This window comes from Tamandua tetradactyla, chromosome 9 (assembly GCF_023851605.1).
Source record: "Tamandua tetradactyla isolate mTamTet1 chromosome 9, mTamTet1.pri, whole genome shotgun sequence".
NCBI classification, from domain to species: Eukaryota; Metazoa; Chordata; class Mammalia; order Pilosa; family Myrmecophagidae; genus Tamandua; species Tamandua tetradactyla.
In genome coordinates this window covers 93,563,548-93,586,771 of record NC_135335.1, presented here as the reverse complement: position 1 = coordinate 93,586,771, position 23,224 = coordinate 93,563,548, and the positions used below count along the sequence as shown (strand labels likewise).

General features: G+C 41.1%; 1 protein-coding gene across 2 annotated transcripts in view; it reads left to right on the top strand.

Annotated features, from left to right (window-relative positions):
* The first annotated feature begins 3,473 nt into the window (after positions 1 to 3,473).
* The window catches only part of CCL28 (C-C motif chemokine ligand 28), a 49,699-nt gene continuing 29,948 nt past the window's right edge, over positions 3,474 to 23,224 (top strand). Inside the window, exon 1 of one of the 2 annotated variants that reach the window (XM_077115157.1) lies at positions 3,474 to 3,710. In XM_077115157.1, the coding sequence (XP_076971272.1) occupies positions 3,647 to 3,710 (64 nt within the window). In that variant the 5' untranslated portion in view covers positions 3,474 to 3,646. Of the gene's footprint in view, positions 3,711 to 16,812; positions 16,934 to 23,224 lie in introns of those variants that run through there. The other variant, XM_077115158.1, reaches the window with a different exon arrangement.

The following is a 23,224-nucleotide window of genomic DNA, read 5'->3' as shown; positions in this document are numbered from 1 at the left end:
TTTTTGGAATTCAGTTGTTCCATCCTCCAGTTCACTAATTGTAGCTTCTGTCTCTTTAGATCTACCATTGTAGGTATCCATTGTTTTTTCCATTTTTTCTTCTTTGTCCTTCACTCCCACAAGTTCTGTGATTTGTTTTTTCAGATTTTCTATTTCTTCTTTTTGTTCAGCCCATATCTTCTTCATGTCCTCCCTCAATTTATTGATTTGGTTTTTGAAGAGTTTTTCCATTTCTGTTCGTATATTCAGCATTAGTTGTCTCAGCTCCTGTATCTCATTTGAACTATTGGTTTGTTCCTTTGATTGGGCCATATCTTCAATTTTCCGAGCGTCATCCATTATTTTCTGCTGGTGTCTGGGCATTTGATCAGATCTCCCTGGGTGTGGGACCCAGCTGGTTGAAAGGTTTTTCTGTGGAATCTCTGGGCTCTGTTTTTCTTTTCCTGCCCAGTAGGTGGCGCTCGTGGCGGTCGTCTGTCTGCGGGGCAGTCGGCCCGGGAAACCGCGCGTGGAGGCGGGGGTCGCTGGCTGTGGCTTGGGGGAGTGCCGGTCCAAATTGCCCAGCTGGCCCGAGACGCCAAGCGTGACGGGAGGGCCCCGCTATCCAATGTTCCCAGTCAGACCGGGGAGCCACGTGCGTGGAGGGGACCCCAGACGCCAGCCACCCCAGCCGGGAAAACGTGCACCCCTCGGGTATCTCACAGCAGCGGATTCTCCCTACCCGTTCAGCCGTTCCAGAATGGGGTACGCTGTCTTTTTTGGTCTCTGTCGTGACTCCGGGAGCTGTTTCGTATTGTTTCTGTTTCTTTAGTTGCTTTTCTGGAGGAGGAACTAAGACCCACGCGTCTTACTAAGCCGCCATCTTCTCCGGAGCCCTGAATATTTTTAAGAATTACTTTTTTATACTTCTTGTTATGTTCCAAATTTTCCACAAAGACCCATGTAATTTTGTAATCAGAAGAGAACAAGATAGAATTTTTAAAAAATGTAACTCAAAATACCTGGAACTCAGCTTTTATATGGGACCCCTGTCTGACCCTGCCCTGCTTTAACAAAGGCATTATCTATAAATCAGAACTCACGTATCATACAGATTATAGGAGATTATCATCAGTACCAATTTTTGGAAGGGGTCCATTACATTGTAAATTCTTCTAGTATATTAAATGTTGACATGATTTTCATATGATGCATGAAGTAATTTTCAAGACAATTCTTCAAGGGAGTTCAGTGGCTTTAGTTTGTAAAGGCTACTGTGTAGAAATCTTCCTCATTCTTCTAATCCAGACTGGTTATTTTAACTAAAACTTGAATGGCACCAGGTATTTTTATGATAGTCCGAGGTTTATACTTTACTTCTCTTTAAAGTGAAACATGTTGGCTTTTCCTGATAGGCTTTCCTAAAAGATTGTGTCCAAGTATTCTTAGCCAGGGACATTTCACAAATGAAAAACTCAAAACTGCACCTAAATTTAGATTGTCCTCAAACTGTGTTATTCTGTGTGTCTGCTCTCCAACTATCACCTAGGCCCAATCTCCTCATTAGACCTTGTGGAGGTCAATCCCAGATGAAAATATTTAAATAATCAAAGTTGCTTTTCTGAACTCACTCTTTTAGGGATCCTTCCTAGTTAATTCTGGCCCCTGTCTGCCTGGTGGGCACATCCATCTCACATATACCCTCCTCCCCACCGCCAATTAGGGTTTCTACCATGTTCTCTCCAGACAAAAACCCCATGATTCAGTCTTCCATTTCCCTAGTTAAAACCCACCTGTCTGGTGTTCCTCTCTTTCCATGCCTTCACACATAACCATGTGGAGTAGGGTGTTTTTTAATGGTTTTTACATCCCTGCTGGTGTATGTCAGGTTTGTTTTTTTAACACAGTGTGATATAATGCCCCTGCCCCAAGGCTGTGATTCTAATTGTGATCATTTCATGACGAGGGGTGTAATATTTTTGGTTCCAGAGGTCATACCAACCGCCTTCCAGAAACTACTACCCAACCTACCATCTGATTACAGAACCCCCAGAAGGAGTGTCAAGGAAAATTCCAAGTCTTTGGATTCTCTCCCTACGCTTTCTTCCTGGTAGGATCACTGTGACATTTTCATGAAGAAAAACGCACACAATGAAAGGGAAGCTGTCCTGTCAAATACAAAAGCAAAGGAAGAGGGACATGACTGAGTACACAGGGTCTATTTAATCCCAGGCTCATTGAAGTCTTTGCTAGCGCACTAAGACTTTTGCATAAATCCTGGCCTGATAGTTTAAAAAACATTCTATTTGAAAAACACTTCTATTTTCCAATAGTCATGCTTCATTTCATATGAGCAGAGGCTTTTTTCTGCTCTGCAGGATAGTCCCCCACAGCAGGGTCCGTTAGGGTGAATTTCAGGTTCCATGGCAGTCGGGTGAATGTTAAGGCATAAATATTGTTTTTGCAAATTCTCTTGGCTATTTTCAGGCTATAATCATTTGGGTCCAGCTTGCCCAACTTTCACTTCAGGGCAAACTTCTTTGGCCCAGGAGCGCTGCTGTGGCTGTGGCCTGTGGAGGTGCTTTCACAGGTTCTCCGTGCTCCCCCCCCCCGCCCAAGCCTATGGTACAATCCCTTGCTTAGTCTGGTACAGCTGTTCTGGATGCCTGGGGCTTCTCATTCAGGAGGTCCTCATTTTTGTCAAGCCTTCTAAACTTCTCATTTCCTATTTTATTATAATTCTAGTTCTTGATAGGGAAGTTGGAGCTTGATTAAGTACATACCTTGACAGTCAGGGAACAATTCTGGCCACAGGCTCGTGACTTTATAAAGCTTTGTCCTATGCAAATAGAATAGGATATGAGCAATCTATGTAATCTAAAATTTTCTGCATAGTTACATTAAAAAAGTACAAATAGGAAAAACTAATTTTAATATTATGTTTTATTTAACCCGATCTATCAAGTATATTATCATTTCAGCATGTTCTGGAGCTCTCTGTTCTGCAAGACACGGACTGGAAGGAAGATGCCTCTCTACTTGTCTTATCTTTTCCCCAAATAAGCCAAAACGTGGAATGCAAACAACTTGGTCACAAACCAGCACAAGAGTGAGTAGAGTCTTTCCATATCTTTCCATTGGAGATAAGATTTTTTATGACTTGTTACCCTTGTCCCCAGAAACTTGAAGTTCCAACAAGCTACTTAAAAACTCTGATTCCTTTATGCAGTGGTTCTCAGTAGAGGGTGTTTATCAGAAACACCCATGGAACTTTTTAAAAATTCAAATTACTGGTCCCTATCTCAGAGTCCTAGTTTATAGGTCTAGGGAGGGAGTCATATCTACAGCTCTTTTTTTTTTTTTAATGTTTCCCAAGTGATTCCAATGTTCACCTCCAATTCACAGTAACCCCACCAGCTGTCAGATCCAAGGCTGCCTCTGGGCTTCACCTGAAGCCTAAGTGATTCCAGCATAAATAGAGAATCTGACAGAGGACTAGCCTTAGGGAAGGAAACATGAGAAACAGATACTCTGAGCACCTCCCAGGGCGGGGTTTCCTGACTTACTTTTCCCTCCATGCTCTTTCTGTGCACCCAAAGAAACCTTTAGCCTCATTTCCTGATCTTAAGCCTCACCTACGGTGCGATCAGCCAGTGTGGCAGCAGGCATGCAGCACTGTGGCCTCACTCTCATGGCCCTGGCTACGTGTGTGGCCCTTCCAGCCTCGGAAGGTGAGTCGGGTGCTGGCCAGCTAGGCCTCCGGGGGGGGGGGAGGGAGTGTCTAGCAAGCCAGTGCTGGAAGGAATGAGGTGCTGCTGGAAATACGTGGGCAGGAATCTCTATCTTCTCAGTAGTTTCCAATTTTTTTCTGACTATAGATTAGAGAATGGAATATATTTAGATTTGGATCTCCAAGAAGAAATTTCGGTAATATTAGCGATTTGCCAGCTGGACGATGAGGTCTTTGCTCACAGGTGCAACTTTGAGATGCATTTCCTTTTCTGATTATAGTATCTAAAAAGTCCCCAGCAAGAGGTTGGAGGCAATCCCTTATTATTCACCCACCCCTCCATCCCTTTCCCCAGTCTGCTAAACTGTCTGAACTCAAGTGTACATATTCCTAAGAAAAGACAAACTTGACCTACAGGATTAGGGTTAGGGTAAATTGCAAGTTTCTGAACAAAGTCAGCCTTGTGAACATTTTAAAATTGAAAATTTTCTATTTGGCTTTAAAAATGGGAAGCAGGAAGAAAGGGATTTAGCCATGCAAAGTAGATCAAAGAGAACTTAAATTATAAGTTGTTTGCGTATTTAAAGAGATTTTAACAGCATTTAGAATGGAGGGAATCTACTTTACAATAGCTCTAGTTACTGTATGTAGGAAATCCAAAATACAGGTACTTAATTCTTGTCTGATTTCATGCTTTTCCATTATCATTTTTCTTGAGCTTTAACATGAATAGATTCTCTAAGTCTAGAAAAGAAGTAAAAAATAGTTTTGTCCATATTCTTTTAAATTGAGCCAGCATTTTAAAACTGGATTCTATGTGCATGCTCTCTCTCTCTCCTCCTCCCTACCTACTTCTCTCTGTCTCTCTCTCTCTCTGTCTCTCTGTCTCTGTCTCTCTCTGTCTCTCTGTCTCTGTCTCTCTCTTGCTCTCTCTTTCTCTCTCTCTCTTTCTCTCTCTCTCTCTCTCTCTCTCTCTCTCTCTCTCTCTCTCGCTCTCGCTCTCGCTCTCGCTCTCGCTCTCGCTCTCGCTCTCGCTCTCTCACTCTCTCACTCTCTCGCTGTCTCTCTCGCTCTGTCTCACAAACTCACACACACACAGGAAGGATTTTAATGGTCCCATATACCCTGGCAAGAACTGGCTAGAACTGAAGCTATGAAGGTCGGCATTACCCCATACAGCAATTGTTAAAAAAGTTGGAAAAGTGATTAGACTTCAACTAAGATATGATTGAAGCTGATCTGTATAGGATTAAGTTAAATCAGTGTACTGGGTAAATAATGATATGGTCTGTATTTTAAAACTTCAACTTCTGTGTGAAACCAAAGGGAGAGATGTTTATTTGGCACAAAATTTATATTTAACTTGGATGGTCAATTAAGTTAAACACCAGAAGTTCATGGAATTTTTAAAAAATATTTTTATTGATAAAACTTAACACACAGACATACAAACATTCTTAACATACAAACATTCCATACCTGGTGTACAATCAGTGTCTCACAATATCATCACATAGTTGCGTATTCATCACCATGATCATTTTTTTGAACATTTGCATCACTCCAGAAAAAGAAACAAAGAAGAAAAAACTCATGTATACCATAGCCCTTACTCCTCCCTCTCATTGACTACTAGTATTTCCATCTAGCTAATTTCTTTTAACCTTTGTTCCCTTATTATTTGTTTATTTTTAATCCATATTTTTACTCATCTGTCCATACCCTAGATAAAAGGAGCCTCAGACACAAGGTTTTCACAATCACACATTCACATTGCAGAATCTCTATTATTATACAATCATTTTCAAGAAACGTGGCTACAGGAACACAACTCCAGAGTTTCAGGCACTTCCCTCTAGCCTAATGCACCTTAATCTAAAAAGGGGGTATCTATGTAATGCATAAGAAGAACCTCCACAATAACCTCTTGACTCTATTTGAAATCTCTCAGCCACTGAAACTTTATTTTGTCTCATTTCTCTCTTCCTCTTTTGTAAAGAAGGCTTTCTCAGTCCCATGATGCCATATCCTGGCTAATCCCAGGGGTTCTGTCCCACGTTGCCAGGGAGATTTACACCCCCTGGGAGATAAGTACATTCAGTCGTGAATAGGGCATGAGATCTTATTGGTTTGTTCAGGTTAGTGTGATGTCCTGGTATGACCCAGAGTAATTTTAGCAGAGAATAGAAAAATATTTACAAAGTCCCCTTGGGGGGTGGGGAGAAAGGAGGAAATATTCGACTTCCTCATCTGGGGAATTCCTGATATTCTCGCAAGCAGTGGGGACAACCAATTCAATAGGCTGAGCCCTCAATCTTGAGGCACAACCCTATGAAATTTATTCCCACAAAGGATAAGTGAAGCCTACTTATAATTAAGAATCACCCCAGAGAATCTCTTTGGCTGCTCAGATGTCCTTTCTCTATAAGTCAACTTGACAGATGAACTCACTGCCCTTCCTCTGCATGGGACATAACTCCCAGGGGTGTAAATCTCCCTGACAACATGGGACAGAACTCCTGAGATGAGCCAGGACCCAGCTTTATGGGATTGAGAAAGCCTTTTTGATCACAAGAGGGAAGAGAGAAATGAGACAAAATAAATTTTCAGTGGCTGAGAGATTTCAAACATAGTTGAGAAGTTATCCTGGAGATTATTCTTATGCATTATATAGATATCCCTTTTTAGTTTGTAGTGTATTGGAGTAGCTAGAGGTAAGTACCCAAAACTGTTGCAGACAATAGTATAACTATTGAGCTCTTACAATGTGACTGTGTGACTATGAAAACCTTGTATCTGATGCTCCTTTTATCTAGTGTATGGATAGATGAGTTAAAAAATATAAGGGTAAGGGTGGTGCAATGGTGGCTCAGTGGCAGAATTCTCTCCTGCCATGCTAGAGACCCAGGTTCATTTCCCCGTGCCTGCCCATGCAAAATAATAATAATAGGAATAAGGAAAATAAATAACAGAGGGGATGAGGGGTAGAAAAATGTGTACATTGAAATACTAGTTGTGTTAATCAGGGTTCTCTAGAGAAACAGAACCAACAGGAGAGATCTGTAAATATGATATTTATAAAGGTGTCTCACACAACCGTGGAAATGGAGGAGTCCAAAATCCATACGGCAGGCTGTGAAGCTGGTGCCTCCAATGAAGTGTCTGGATGAACTCCACAGGAGAGACTGACTGAAGAAGGAGTGAAAGAGTCTCCTTCCTTAAAAGCCTTGAACTGATGATATCATTGCAGGAGACATGCCTTATTGGATCTCAGATGTAATCAGCCACAGATGCAATCAATTGACTGATGACTTAATACACCAGCCTTTTGGCTTATCAACCAACCACAAACTAACCTTGTAGCAATGGTCAGGCCAGTGCTTGCTTGACCAGACTGGGCATAATCATGTGGCCAAGTTGACACCAGAACCTAACCATCACAGTCCACCCCTTGTTAACTTGGCAGCTATACACATCACCTTGAAACATGTCTAATTTCCAAAGAGAACACAATAACAGACATATGTTTCATCTAACAATACTCATCTGTCCTGTGTACAACCAGAAATGCACTACATCTCTCCAGAATAGGGTGCAAGTCCTTGGGTAACATTCAATCTTAAACTTCATATCCTATGACTTAAGTACTATAACATAAACAATACAACTTATGTCATATGGTAAGAGGAAAACAAGATATTTGCTTATGTACAAATGCAAACATACTCATAATAAAACAAGGAGGAAATATTCATACAACTACAGTCCTTGTTTCTGTAACTGGTCACAGTTCATATTTATCACTACCTTCTTCTATTACCCATTCCATGTTCTATTTACCCTCAGCAAGCACTTCAGATGGACGTGGTTCTTTGCTGGGTGGGGTGACCCACACCTATATTCATAACATTTCTAGACCATCAGTACTCCTGCCTGGATTGGACTGTTGTAGTTTTCCATTGAATTTAATCACAGGGCATGGTAGTACTAAGAAATGCCCTAGGGGATCTCCTGTATTCCAGAAAAACTCTTTTTTACCTCTATTGTCTAGTTGCAGTCCTATTTCCCCTTGATAGTCAGGATCAATCACCCCAGACAGAACAGTAATTCTCTTTCATGGCTATTAATTCAATGGCATGAGAAGCCCAAAGTGGCCAGGTAGCAGTCTTAATTTCTGGTTCAATGGAATCATTGTTGTGTCTTCTGGAAGGAGTACTCCTCCTTTTGGAACTAAGACCTGTAGACCAGCAGAGCTTAAGGTTTTAGGGACAGGGAGCAAAAATTTTCCTAGTGGATTTTTAGGGGTGATAGTGACTCACATTTCCACCCTTTGATTGCTGAACCCATGAATCCTGGCTATGGGAGAAACAGCACCATAGAGTGGACAGTGATTCAGACATGCACAACCTCCTGCAGTGCACTGTCCCAGCCCTGCAAAGTGTTGCCACCTGGTTGTAACTGGGTCATCAAAAGGCCATTCAACCGCTCTATCAACCCAACTGTCTCTGGATGATGGGGGGCATGGTAAGACCAGAGAATTCCCTGAGCATGTGCACATTCTCACCCTTCATTTGCTGTGAAGTGGGTTCTTTGATCAGAAGCAGTGCTGTGTGGAATACAATTATGGTGGATAAGGCATTCCGTAAGTCCATATATGGTAGTTTTTGAAGAAGCATTGCATGCAGGGAATGCAAACCCAAATCCGGAGTATGTGTCTATTCCAGTTAGAACAAATCACTGCCCCTTCCATGATGGAAGTGGACCAATATAATTAACCTGCCACCACGTAGCAGGCTGATCACCTCGGGGAATGGCATCATATCGGGGACTGAGTATGAGTTGTGCATGCCCAACCTTATAGTTTGGTGGGTCAGGCAACACCCAGCTCATGATAGGCAACTCAGGTCTCATAGTAACTTGGTGGTTCATGGTTAAGTGCTCAGTCTCTACTTTAGCCTGTAGCAGACTAAAAGTTGTTTCTCAAAAGAAGAGTAGTTATCTGCAGTGGATGGTAAGGCTTTACTCCAAAATCTGAAGGGTTTGCATTGTGATTCTCTATAGGGGCCTGCCAAAGGGTCCATATAGCATCCCTATTTGCCACTGACATTTCCAGCACCATTGGATCTTCTGGATCAAATGGCCCAAGTGGCAGAGCAGCTTGCATAGCAGCCTGGACCTGTCGCAGAGCCTCCTCTTAATCCAGCCCCCACTAAAAATGAGCAGCATTTTGGGTCACTCGGTAAATTGGCCAATGTAGCACACCCAAATGAGGAATACATTGTCTCCAAAATCCAAAGAGACCAACTAGGCATTGTGCCTCTTTTTTAGTCATAGGAGGGGCTAGATGCAACAGCTTAGCCTTCATCTTAGCAGGGATATCTCCACATGCACCATCCACTGGTCACTTAGAAATTTCATGAGGTGGAAGGCCTCTGTATTTTTGTTGTATTTATCTCCCACCCTCTGACCCACAAATGCCTTACCACTAGGTCTAGAGTAGTTGCTTCTTCTTGCTCACTAGGTTCAATCAGCATGATATCATCAATATAATGGACCAGTGTGATGTCTTGTGGGAGAGACTATCAAGGTCCCTGCAGATAAGATTGTGACATAGGCTAGAGAGTTAATATACCCATGAAGCAGGACAGTGAAGGTATACTGCTGGCTTTGCCAGCTGAATGTAAACTATTTCTGGTGGCCCTTACTAACAGATATTGAGAAAAAAGCATTTTCCAGATCAGTAGCTGCATACCAGAGACAAGGTGACGTGCTGATTTGCTCAAGCAATGATACCACATCTGGAACAGCAGCTGCAATTGGAATCACCATCTGGTTAAGTTTATGATAATCCACTGTCATCCTCTAAGACCCACCTATTTTCTGCACAGGTCAAAGAGGAGAGTTTGAATGGGGATGTGGTGAGAATCACCACCTCTACATTCTTCAAGTCCTTAAGAGTAGCACTAATCTCTGCAATCCCTCCAGTAGTATGGTATTGCTTCTGATTCACTATTTTGCTATGTAAGGGCAGTTCTAGTGGCTTCCACTTGGCCTTTCCTACCATAATAGCCCTCACTTAATGATTCAGAGAACCAGTGTGGGAATTCTGCCAGTTACTGAATATGTCAATTCCAATTAAGCTTTCTGGAACTGGGGAAATGACCACAGAATGGGTCCAGGACACCACTGGACCCACTGTGAGATGGACCTGAGTTAAAACTCCATCGATCACCTGACCTCCATAAGCCCCTACTGTGAGTGGTAGACCAGAGTGACATTTTGGGTCTTCTGGAATTAGTGTCACTTCTGAGCCAGCGTCTGATGATCTCTGAAATATCTGATCATTTCCTTTGCCCCAATGCATAGTCACCCTGGTAAAAGGCTGTAAGTCTCCTTGGGGAAGGCTGAGAGGAAGGTTAACTGTAAATTTTAGGCAGTGTGAAGGAGTCCTTCCTCAAGGATACCAGTCCTTCCCTTATTTGAAGGTCTCTGGGCCTGTAAACTCACTCATGTCTGGGAATTGATTAAGGGGCCATGATTCTCTGTTTTTGTAATTCAAGTTACACTTTTGATCACTTGGCCTAGAATTCTGCTCAAACAAGAATTTAGTAGCCTGGCCATCTATTTTACTTCTAGGTAGTCCATGATCTACTAGCCAACGTCACAAGTCTCTGCGAGTTAGCTTATTTTGATTGCTGTCCATTATGGTGGCCACCTTGTCTGTGGTGATTAACTGTTGCCACATAGTTTCTGCCAGCTCAGGATCCAGTCATCCACATTGTGATTAAGGATTCCAGTTCAGTGACAGCAGTTCCTACAGTAATATCTGACCTACAGAGAAGGGCAACCTCAGAGCTTTTCAGGGATGATGGAGCTAGTCTCATGAATTTATTTCTAAAGGTTTTGGGGAAAGATGTGTCCTCTGGACATTCCTGTGGTATGTGAGCAGGTCTTCTGTGATAAATCCACTCTAACATTCCCATCTCTCTAAGTCTCTGGATCCTCTCATCTATATTATATCAGGGCAGTTCTGGTATTTCAGCCTCTGATAATCTTGGCCACCTTTTGATCCATGTTTCAACCAATCATCCAAACAAACAGTCAATGCCCTTTCTAACCCCTCAGCTATAACATTGCATGCAAAATCTCTGCTTAATGGGCCTATTTCAATAAATTCAGGTTGATCCAACTTTATATTCCATCCACCATCATCCCACACCTTTGATATCCATTCCCACACATATTCCCCTGATTTCTTCTATATAGATTAGAAATTTCATGAAGTTCTTATGGAGTACAACGTACCTCCCCATGGGTCATACATTGTATCTCACCTTTTGAGGCCTGTTGGAACTTTAGTTATAGGTCTTGAAGAAAAGTGGGGTGGTGGGGGTGGGTCATGAAAATTAGAGGTGTCTTTCAAGGCAATTATTTCAGGGCATTCCTTTGCAGTTCTTCAGGTGAAACTGGATTTGTCACTCCAGAGAGAGGAGTGAGGGCTGTTTCCCCAGGGAAGGTGGTTATAGGGTTAGCAGGCAGTGAAGGGTTAAATGTTGGGTGGAGGTTGGATGGCAGACTCCTGATGATACTGGAGGTGGGAAGCTGTTTCCTCAGGGCAGTCCACTACAGATCTATCTAGTAAAGACTCAGCAGAATCCAGGTATCCTGTCTCCCCATCGCCATCATTATCAAACCATATATCCCCATCCCACGTTTCAGGATCCCATTCTTTTCCAATCAAAGGCTTTAATTTAACAGCAAACACACTACAAGGTTAAGATTTTAGTTTATTTTGTAAATCTGTTACTTGCACAATGAGGTTTTGGGTCTGGTTTTCAGAGATCTCAAGTCTGCGACCACAGGAAATCAGATTTTCTTTCAGGGCACACATGGAAATTTTTACATTGTTTATATGGCACTGAAGTTTCAAATTTGAAGCCTTCGGCTCATTCGTTTCCCTCAAAACTGTATCCAGCATATCTAACAACAACCAGCCAACATCATTATACCTCTTAATTCCACAAAATTCCATAAAGGTGTCAAAAGCATTATCCTCCAGAGCCTTGCCCCATATAAGCATGCAATTAGCAGATTCTAATGGTGATATTTTGAGTGTCTCTTTTGCCATTCACCAATGGACTGTCAGTGTCATCTTGATGATCGGAAACAGAGTCATTAGTGCCTCTGAGTCTAGTCAGGGTAAGAAATCAATTGTAAAAATCCATTTTAAGATTCTGTTTCTCAAGAAGCTTGGTACCCCACTCCTGCTACCAAGCTGTGTTTGTCAGGGTCCTCTAGAAAAGCAAAACCAACAGGAGAGATTTGTAAATATGAGATTTATAAAAGTGTCTCATGCAACCATGGGAATGGAAGAGTCCAAATCCATCGGGCAGGCTGTGAAGCTGGCAGCTCCAGCTCCAATGAAGGGTCTGGATGGACTCCATAGGACAGGCTCACTGGCTAAAGAAGCGGTGAAAAAACCTCTCTTTTTCCTTAAAAGCCTTCAACTGATTGGATTATCTCATTGTGGGAGACATGCATTAGTTGATCACAGATGTAATCAGCCACAGATGCAATCAACTAACTGATGACTTAATACACCAGCCTTCCAGTTTATCAACCAGCCACAAAATATCTTTGCCAATAGTCAGGCTAGTGCTTGCCTGACCAGACAACTGGGCATAAAATCATGTGGCCAAGTTGACACCAGAAACTAACCATCACACTAGTGGTGGTATGAGTTTTTCTGTTTCTGGAGTGATGCAAACATTCTAAAAATGATTGTGGTAATGAATACACAACTATGTGATGCTGTTGTGAGCCACTGATTGTATACTGTGGACGGACTGCATTTGTGTAAAGATTTCTCAATAAAATAATAAAAATTAAAAAAAAAAAAAAGAAAAGAACTGGATAGAGCAGACTGACCTCTGTCCTTCTCAGATAGGCCATGGGCTCTGCAGTTTGTCTCAGTTTCCACTGATCTTGCAATAATCATTATTTTAACTGCCAGGTCCCTGAACCCCAAATTTGTGTACCAATTTACTGGCCTATATTCTTGAGCAGAGGAAAATCTGGATACTGTCTTCTTAATTTATATCAAGACAGTTGGTCATTTTATATGTTTCCATAAAATTGAGAAAAATTCATCATTGAAATTTTAGGACTCAACTTTTACTGTTTCACTGCTTCTCAGATGTCTATTTGCTATGGCTTTGCTCTCAGTCTTGGCAACTACACCAATTTAATTTTTTTCACATAGAGCTTTTAAGTAAAGCTTTAAAGTTTCAGCTTCCTGAGCTATTTCCAGCTGTCCACACAGCAGCAGCAGCAGCCCTCCTACCAGAGAGGAGGGAGGGAAGGCCAGGCAGGCCAGGCGGAGGGTGAGGGAAACTCTGCTCTACCCATGATGAAGCTTGGCGTGAGGTTTTGTCCTGACAGAGAAGGTGGGACAGCAAAACGCAATGTATCTAAAAAGCTATAGTTGGTGACAATAATGAAGAAAGGGAATAGAAGAGACTAAACTGTAGCCTTTTGGTTTTCTCTTGGGGCTTTTTTTTTTTTTTTTAACTTTTTTATTGTATAGTATAACATATATATAAAGCAAAGAAATAAAAAAACAATAGTTTTCTAAGTATTCCTCAACAAGTAGTTACAGGACATATCCCAGAGTTTGTCATGGGCTACTATATGATCCTCTCATTTTTTTCCTTCTATCTGCTCCAGAATACAGGAGGCAAGAAGTCTTAAAGTTTTTTATCATCACAGTTGACGTTTTTTCCTTCTTTTTCTTGTGAAAAGTGACATATATACAAAAAAGCTATACATTTCAAAGCATAACACCACAATTAGTTGTAGAACATATCTCAAAGCCTGGCATGGGTTACAACGCCACAATTTTAGGTCTTCACATCTAGCTGCTCTAAAACACTGGAGACCAAAAGAGATATCAATTTAATGATTCAGATTTCATATTTATTTGTTAAATCCTATCTTCTTGTATAACTCCACCATCATCTTTGATCTTTCCATCCCTCTCTTTAGGGGTGTTTGGGCTATGGCCATTCTAAATTTTTCATATTGGAAGAGTCTGTTATCAATATGGGGTAGGGAGATGGAATGATCTGATGTTCTGGAGAGGCTGGGCTAGGTTTCAGGGCTTATCTGGACCAGGGACCCATCTGGAGGTTGTAGGTTCCTAGTGCATGGAACCCATGTGTAATCTTATAAATTGCCCTAGGTTTTCTTTAGGATTGGCTGGAATGGTCCTGATCGGGGATTGGCAGGTTATAATAGGTAGCAATGTCTAACTGAAGCTTGCGTAAGAGCAACCTCCAGAGTAGCCTCTCGACTCTATTTGAACTCTCTGTGCCACTTATACTTTATTAGTTACATTCTTTTCCCCCTTTTGGTCAAGATGGAATTGTTGATCCCACGGTGCCAGGTCTGGATTCATCCCTGGGAGTCCTCTCCCACGTTACCAGGAAGATTTTCACCTGTCTTGGGGCTTTTCTTAAAGCAGTTTGGGCACAGGCCCAAATTGTCTGAGAAGCCCCAACCTGCAGCCATTTGAAAAATAAATGATGTTGCATTAAAATAAACAGGCCAGGCCTGAGGACAGTTTTAGGAAAGGAGGTAAAGGTAACTATATCCATTGTTCAGGCGCAGGAAGCAGAGCGGGAAGTAGTCTGGATGATGGAAATGTGGGCATAACCATGCCAGTTTGGAACTTTGGGAAATACATTTTGTCCTTTCAGGCAATAAACTGTTCCATTTTCTTAATGGTGTCTTAAATGGCCACCCTGATATGATGGCTTGGTAACTGCAATCCCAAAATGTTCTGTCTAAATTAGGAAGCAGTTTACTGATCCATAATTAAATACCTTGGATTCTATCCAAATTTAGGGCATACTCCACAATTGCGATGTGGCTGCTGGCTCCCAGGACTCAATACTGAGCCTACCATCACCCAATATCAGTGGCCCTGAACCAGATTTTTTAAATTTACATTCTAGGGCTTCTTAGTGAGCCTAACTGTTTTTATGGAACATCGAGACTAAAGCTCCAGTAATGCTTTGTCAAGGGGATTATGCTTCATCGAGCACCAAATTAGCTACTCCAGGACAATTTACTTTGATTTCAGAGTGGGGTAGCTCCTGTATCCCACAGGTACTTGCTCAGGAATTGCTGCTGGCATCCACAAAGACAACAGTCTTTTGTTTGCCTTAATCATAGGAGGTTTGCTAGGAAGGGTTACGAAGACATGGGCATTTGCACAATTGGGACTCACCATTTCACGAGGATTGATCCTGAACAAATGTGACATGACCTACCCAGTAATCTTTCAGTTTTTCTCCAGGTGTGCCCTCTAGTTAAAGCAACGCCGCATTCCGGATTCCCTGTATTCAGTCCCATTGTTAAATTATGCCTCTAGGTTTTCGTTCCAAAAACCAGTCATCAGATTTTTAGTGTAGTTCAGGATTTTTTTTTAATGTCCTTTTCTATATATCTGGAGAGGTAATTTGATATAATACGAAGCATCTCATATTTGAGTAATCTTAGGGGTCTCTTTAAAGGAAAAAATGCTCTTGACTTTCAATGTTGACTTAAAAAAATTGATCTGAAATATTTTCAAACTTACAGGACAGTTACAAAAAGAATACAAACCCTATACAGAGAACTCCAACATACCCCTACCCACCCCCCAATTCCCAGATCCGCCAATTTTAACATTTTTCCACATTTGCCTTATCACTCTGTCTCTCCATCTATCTATCCAGTACTCCAATTTCTGAACACCTGGGTGTAGATTGTATATATCATGTTCACTGAACACCTAATACTGCCATATACATTTCCTAAGAACAAGGACATTCATTTATGTAACCTGAAGTGCTGTTAATAAGTTTAAGAAATTTAACATTGATATAAAGCTTGCAGTCTATATTCTGGGTTTTTTTCATATGTCCAATAATGTCCCTTTGAGCCTTTCTCCTCCCTTGCCAGATCCTACTGAGAATGATGTATTGCATTTAATTGTCATGTGTCTCTTTAGGTGCTCTTCCTCCCTCCTCCCCTTCTTTCTTCCCTCCCTCTCTCCTTTTTATCCTTCAATTGTGGGAACATATATACAACATAAACTTTCCCATCTCAACCGTTCCCAATCACACCATTCAATGGGATTTATCACATTCACAACAGCACCTTATGATCTTCATTACTAAAATTTTCCAACCTCCCCCAACAGAAACCCTACACCCATTTTACATTAATTCCTCCACTCTCCCTGCCACCTGCCCCAACAATATGTCATCCAATTTCTGACTGTATTCCCTGATATTTTCTTTGCAGTTACCTTGGGGCTTAAGTTTAATCTTTTTTTTTCGCATGGCCCAGCACCGGGAATCGAACCCGGATCTCTAACATAGCAGGCAAGAACCCTGCCACTGTGCTACCATTACCCACCCTTAAATTTAATGTCCTAAATCTTTAACAATCTTATTTGCCTTGATACCAACTTAACATTAGTAGAAGACACATGTTCCTATACCTCTCCATCCTCCTACCTTTATGTAGTTCTTGCCATAAATTATATGTTTACATATTATGAGTTCAAAATCACTGATTTATCATTAGATTTTATGCATTTGTCTTTAGACCCTGTAGGAATTAAAAAGTAGAGCAACAAAATAAAAATACAAAATAGTAGTGGCATTATATTTATACATGTCATTACCCTCACTGGAGCTCTTTATTTCTTCAAGTAGCTTTGATCCTTTAGTCACTGTCCTTTCCATTCAACCTGCAGAACTCTCTTTACCATCTCTTGAGAGCTGGCCTAGTGGTAATAAAGTCCCTTAACTTATCTGGAATGTCTTACTATCTCCCTCATTTTTGAAACACATTTTAGCTAGATATAGTATTCGTGGTTGGCTTTTTTTTTTATTTTTTTGCCTTCATCACTTTAAATATGTCATCCCTCTGCCTTCTTGTCTCCTTGGTTTCTGCTGAGAAATCAGCACCTAATTTTATTTAGGCTCAATTGTGACACGTTGCTTCTTTGTGGCTTTCAGAATGCTCTCTTTATCTTTGGCAATCATATTTTTATTGCTAAAGCCATGTGTGAGTCCATGTGTGATGCCATCATGTGAGTCTATTTAGGTTTATCTTATTTGGAGTTCATTGAACATACTGGATGTGTATATTCATGTCTCATTAACTTAGGTAAGTTTTCTAGCATTATTTCTTTGATAATTCTCTCTGCCCTTCCTCTTTGTCTTCTTGTTCTGGACTCCAACAAAACATATATTGTTTTACTTGATGGTGTCCCCGGAGTTCCTTAGGCTCTGTTCTTTCTTCTTCATTCTCTCTTCTTTCTGTCTCTCAGACTGAATTATTTTAACTGTTTTATCTTCAAGTTCTCTGGTTCTTTCTTCTGCCAGCTCCAGTCAGCTGCTGAACCCCTCTAGGGAATTTTTTATTTGTTACTTGGGTCTTCTGCTTGGTTCCTTTTCATAATTTCCATCTCTCTATTGATATTCTCTTGTGTTCACCTATCATTTTCCTGATTTCCTTTAGTTCTTTGTCCATGTTTTCCTTTAGGTCTTCGAGTATATTTAAGACCTTTTTTTTCTTTTTTCTTTTTTAAGTCTTTTTCTGGTGTGTGCCAGGTCTGGTCCTCCTCATTGATGTTTTTTGATGCTTTAATTTCCTTTGCCTGGGCTATTGCTTCCTGTTTCTTTGTATGTTTCTTTCATTTGTAACCTTTTATTGAAACCTGGAATTTTGATATTTTAATGTTATCACTGGACTTTAAGCTCTGAGGTACTTGTTCCTTAAAACTTGTATACAGCTGGTGTCATGGCAGAGCATTCCTTGAATGCTAGGAGCTAACCAAAAGAAAAGGGGAAAGAGAAATCACCTTCTCCAGTCTTTGCAGATTGACCTGCGCAGGTGTTCTCCTTCGGGGTTTAGTCACAAGAGTTTAGAGAATAGCTTCAGGCCAAAGCATAGGGGCCTCCCTGATTCCTTCTGCTTGTATGTCCTGCTTAGGCAGGCAAACGTAGCCTTGGCAATTCCTATATTTACATGGTTTCAAATGTCACTTCTTGCTTGGGAAACAGTTTCCTCATGGTCCTGGGCACTATACTGTAGGTCCTACAGCCAGCAGTCCCCTGACCCAGGCCACGTGACTGCTCTCCCAGCACTCCTCTATAGGAGAGCTTGGTGAACTACCTTCTCCATGAAGTTCTGGGACAGTGAGTCCGTCTGGCCCCAGCAGATTGGGTCATACTTACATGCTCCAATGTGATTGTGGGCCAGCTCCATTCCTAGCTGGTGAGGGATGAGGATGGAGCCAGCCAGAGTGCCACAAGATCCTACTACTCTTAAGTAGTCTTTTTCTTGATTTGGCATGTGTCCTGTTACTGCAGACCTTTAACTATTTTCTGGAGTTCTGAGAAAGATGCTTCTGCCAGTTCCTGCTGATTGTTTAAAGCTTCTGTGGTGGGAACAGAGCCCTGAAAAGTCTCACATCACCATCTCGATCAGAGTGGGCTCAATGTTGACTTCTAAATTACTTTACTATGTCACTTGATGTATAAACATAAAACCAGGTATAAAGCTCTTAAACATATCTCTTCTGTAATTATAAAACTAAAATAAATTTTTAAAAATGTAAATAAAAACAAAACTACAAATCTAATAAAATTCAAGTTAACATTAATTTGATGTAATGGCTAATGCTTAGCTGAAATTAAAATCACTTTTCCAAACATGAATATAGAGGTGATTGTCAAGGTATAGGTTCTTCTGAGTTTTATGTGCATTTACCACCATGTACAGAATGGGAAATGTTCCCCCCACACACAACCTTTTCCTGTTTGAATCACAAAGATAAAATTTGACCACTTCCTCATCCAGTGTAAGTGCATTATGAACTTCCATTCTGTTCTTTTCTGGTTAGCCTGAGACAATTAATGAAGCATAGGATTTGGCAAAAACACTAGCATAAACATGAAGGAAAAAATGAGATGTCCTGTAAGTGCTCTTTTACAATGGTCATCTAGAAGATCTAGAACACCTTAATTTTGAGATTATAAGTAAAATAACATACAAAATTTAAGAGTTTTCTGGAGAGTTCATGGACCCTGACAAAATATCCATGAGTACCCTCACAAAGGTCTATAAAATCCTGCTTGAGAAGTGCTGGCATATTGAGAAAAGTGTGAGCTTTGGACTCCAAAAAGCGAAGTCAGAATTCTAACTGCATGACCTTGGGACATTGTTTATTCTCTCTGAGACCCAGTTTTCTTCTGCGTAAACTATTCTCATGTTCAAATGAGATACTACACATAAAGGGTCAGGGATATAGTGGGTACTCAATTACTGTTCCCTTCCCCTTCCTGTCACAAGGTTCTATCTCCTGCTACTAATTTTTTAAATTGACTACAAAAAAAAATCCTAAAACTGAAAAAATTATAAAGTAACAAATGTTCAGTGTAATTTTTTTTTTAATTTGGAAAGATAAAGAATAATAAAAAAAGAAAGTCTCCCTTTTCCAACCCTTTTATATCATTCTCCCTTCCTCAGAGATAAAAACCTGGGTTTCTGTATATCCATCCAGGACTTTCTCTATGCATTTATAAATAAAAACCCATACACATCAATCGATTTTTAACATAAATGGGACCATAATGTACATATTGTTCTATTTTTTCACTTAATTTATCATAGATAGTATATCTGTTCAACACACAGAGTCACTTCCTAAAAGTTTACATTATTCGTCTTCTAAATACAAATCTCCCCAAACAACTTCGAATGTTAAGTTCTTTTATTCATTTTTTAACAGTCAGAGTCCAATCAGGAAACAGATATCAGACAGCAATTTAACAGGGAAGGTTTAACTCGTGCCCCTTACCAATTTATTGCCCTTCGGCTTCAAACTCATCCTTAACTCTCTGCTCTGTGAAATAGAGACGGGCCCTATAAATATTTTTCCTTTGTCAACTGATAAGCTTTGTCAGTAGAGGACACTGAAGAGACATTTCAGGAAGAATGGGTTTTCCTAGCTGGTCCCAGGGTGCTCCTAGTACTGGGCGCCTGTAATATACGGCAGCCAGCGTTACCACCAGTGGTCAGTGTTCCCAGCACTCCCCGAGGTGGTTTTGCAGCAGGGTGCCTCCAATGGGCCACCTTCCTGTGAAGAACTTTTCGCACATTCCAGAAGACGGATACCCTGTATGTTCTGCTAGCGTGGACCATGGTGACTTTTCTGCCAGTCATTAAGCCACGGCTGTTCCCTCTCTAACAAGATCTGGATCGGGCTTCTTCCTTGAGGACTTGATTTCAGCCCTAGGAATAAATACTGGATATTCTCTTGACTTTTTACCTGCCAATCTCTTGTTGTAGTTAATTCATTAGATTAAGTTTAACAAAAGCTGTCAAAATGACAAGAAAAAAAATCCAGACAGCGCCAATATAGTGGAAGATTTAACACGCATCAGAAACGGATTGATCAAATCATTTAAAAAGTAATAGCGATAGGGAAGACGTGTACAACACAACTAACATTTTCTTACAGATCTACAAAGGGCAACAAAAAGCAACCAGGTGGGCCAGGCCTGGTTCTGGGCGACCCCGGCCGCCCCCTCCAGGAGAGGAAGCGCGTCCGGCCCGCCCTGGGAGGGAGAGACGTGCGGGCTCCGCGGCTGGCCCAGGTCGCGACGGACAGGGCTGCGCTTGCGGGCGCGGGTGAGCCTCTGGGCAGTGCGGCCGCCACACGCGGGTCTCGGGACTCCACCCCGCCCTCCGCACCGCCCTCGTAAGAGCTGAGCCGCGTCTTCGTGGCGTCCCCCTCCCGGCCCGCACCAGTCGTCCGCGGGCTTGAAGACTCCCAGTCCTCGCTGGGGGCGCCAAGCAGTTGGCGCACGGGAAGCGACGGGCAGCGCGGGGTGTGTGGCCCGGGTATGAGATGCAGAGTACCAGGCTCTTGCAGATGCTCCGCACTACTCCTCCTTCGCTTTGGGCTCCGTCTTTGGCTCTAGCTCCGCCAGGGTGTCCGGTGGCTGCGGCTACTCCCCCGCCGCGATGACTACGGGTGTCTGTCGCGCGCCAGCCCTACAGCGCCTCGACTTCCACATCGTCTACTTTTTGTTGGTTTCGTCTAGTTTTTCTTTCTTTAGGTTCTTGAGTTGAACATTTAACTATTTTTTTTTAATGTGCGTGTGTGTGTACGTTAAATAAATGTACGTAAGGCTCTATTTAGCTGTATCCCACCCATTGTAATAAGTAGGACTTCTACTGTTTTTTTTTTCCAAAATGTTTTGTGATTCCCATGAGTCAATCACTCATGGGATTGCATTTTGTAATTTCTGAATAAATACGTTTTATTATTTAGATCCAAACTTTGAAACAGTAAATTTGCCCAGGACACGGTCTTCAAACACAGCTATGTAAGAGTAAAAACAGTCAATTATAGATACGATAAGAGAATGCTATGCGACTTTGTGACAATAAAGTAGAAGTTGTAGATGGAATGGACAATTTCTTAGAAACTAAGTTGTCAGAAGTGGCTCAGGAAGATATAGAAAGCCAAATAAGCCGATAACCATTGAATAAATCATTAAACATCCTTTCCTCAGACACCAAGCCCGGATGGTTTAGAGGTTTTACCAAACATTGGAGAAACAGTTAATCCTTACTTCATACAAACTCTTTGAAAGAATAGAAAAACAGAAAGCTACCCAATGCACTGTTGAGATTAACAATGTAGTATACATATCCTTATGCAAGGATAACAGGGGAAAAGCATAAACTAAACTCATTTGTGAAGAGAGATGGAAAACTCGAAAAAAGCAAAGAAAAAAAAGCATATAAAATTCAGCAGCCTATAAAAATATATTATGACCAAACATGGATTATCCAAGAAAACCAAGGAATAAAACAGATTAATCTAACACATTAAAGATCATTTATTCCTATTTCTAGTAATAGATTAAAGGAGAAAAGTCTTATTGCTCTCAATTTTTACAAGAATTTTAAAAACAAATTCAACTCTGAGTTTTAAAAGTTTATAACAAATGAAAAATACAATAAGGCAAGAATACCAGCCATTACCCCTACTATTTAGCATTGTATTGGAACTCCTAACCAATATGCTAAGATTAGGAAGAGAAGTCTGGGAATTAAGAAGGAACAGCTAAATAAAAATGAATATTTGCCTAGAAAACTAAAGAATAATTACTGCAAATTATTAAAACTAAAATAGTTCATCAAGGTTGGTAAATACAGAATCAGCATAAAACTAATTGCATTCATATACATCAAAAACAACTAATTAGAAAATGCAATTTTAAAATATATATACTATTCACAATAACACAAAACCTATAAGGTGTCAAGGAGTAGATTCAAGCTAAAATATACAACATTTTTTTTTTTTTACCAGTAACATTTTTTTTATTAAAAATGAAAATCTTAGGAGTAGGGCTGTGCCTTCAGGGTATGGCTGGATCACAAAGATGAGGGAGAAATGAAGATGGAGGAGGCCATGGGATCTGGCTTAATTAAGTGTCAGGACTGTGAGGAGATCTGCTTGCCAGCCTCCTATAGTCCCAGCTTGTCACCAGAGAGTGGCACCCAAGTGCCAGTCCTTATCCTCCCGCAATCCAGGAGTGTTTAAAAGTTGAGGAAGGAAAAAAAAGTCCTAGGCAACAGATATTCCCGAGGCTTGAAAGTCATATCTTAGCTGTGCAGTTGCATGGGTCAGGCTCTTTCTAACTCTTTGACCCGTCACCCTACAGAGCCGGTCCGCTCTGGCCTGCGAGTAAAGTTTCTTCTTCCTCCAGGAGGATGTGGCCCCTTTTGGGAACACAGTTTGTGAGTGGAGCATGGGTTCCACTTCAGTCCTCAGTCAGGAACCCTCCTCCGGGTGCCTTGTGAAGTGTACAAACTGAACAGCTGTATGTGTCAGCCCTGCTTCCTCTCTCTCTCTCTCTCTTTTTTTTTTTTAGAATAATCAATTGTTTAATGCATCAATGTTAAGCATTCCAGCTTTAATGGAAGTGTAAATATGTTAGCATGAAATAAATACCCAGGGGAAAGAAACTTGGTGGACACCTAGTGCTGTCACATATGAAAACAATGTCTCATTGTTGATAAAGACTGTTTCCATCTCAACCAAAATACCAGCCTCACTCCTTCATGCCCCCTTTCACACTGACTCCCTCCTCCTCACCACCTTCAAACCAGGGAGAGCAGAGATAAAATATACAACATTTTATAATTTTCTTCATAAGGGTATTTGAAGGACATAAGAGAAGGTTCAAATTGTTAGAGAGGTATTCCATATCTATGGATGGGAAAATTTTAAATTTTTCTGATGTCAGGTCTCCCCAAATTTAGTTATAAATTTAGTGTAGTTCTTGCCAAAATTTCAAACATTTTTTTTCCTCAGGACTTAACAAGCTGATTGTAAAATTCATAGGAAGAGTAAATAGTCAAGAACAGCTA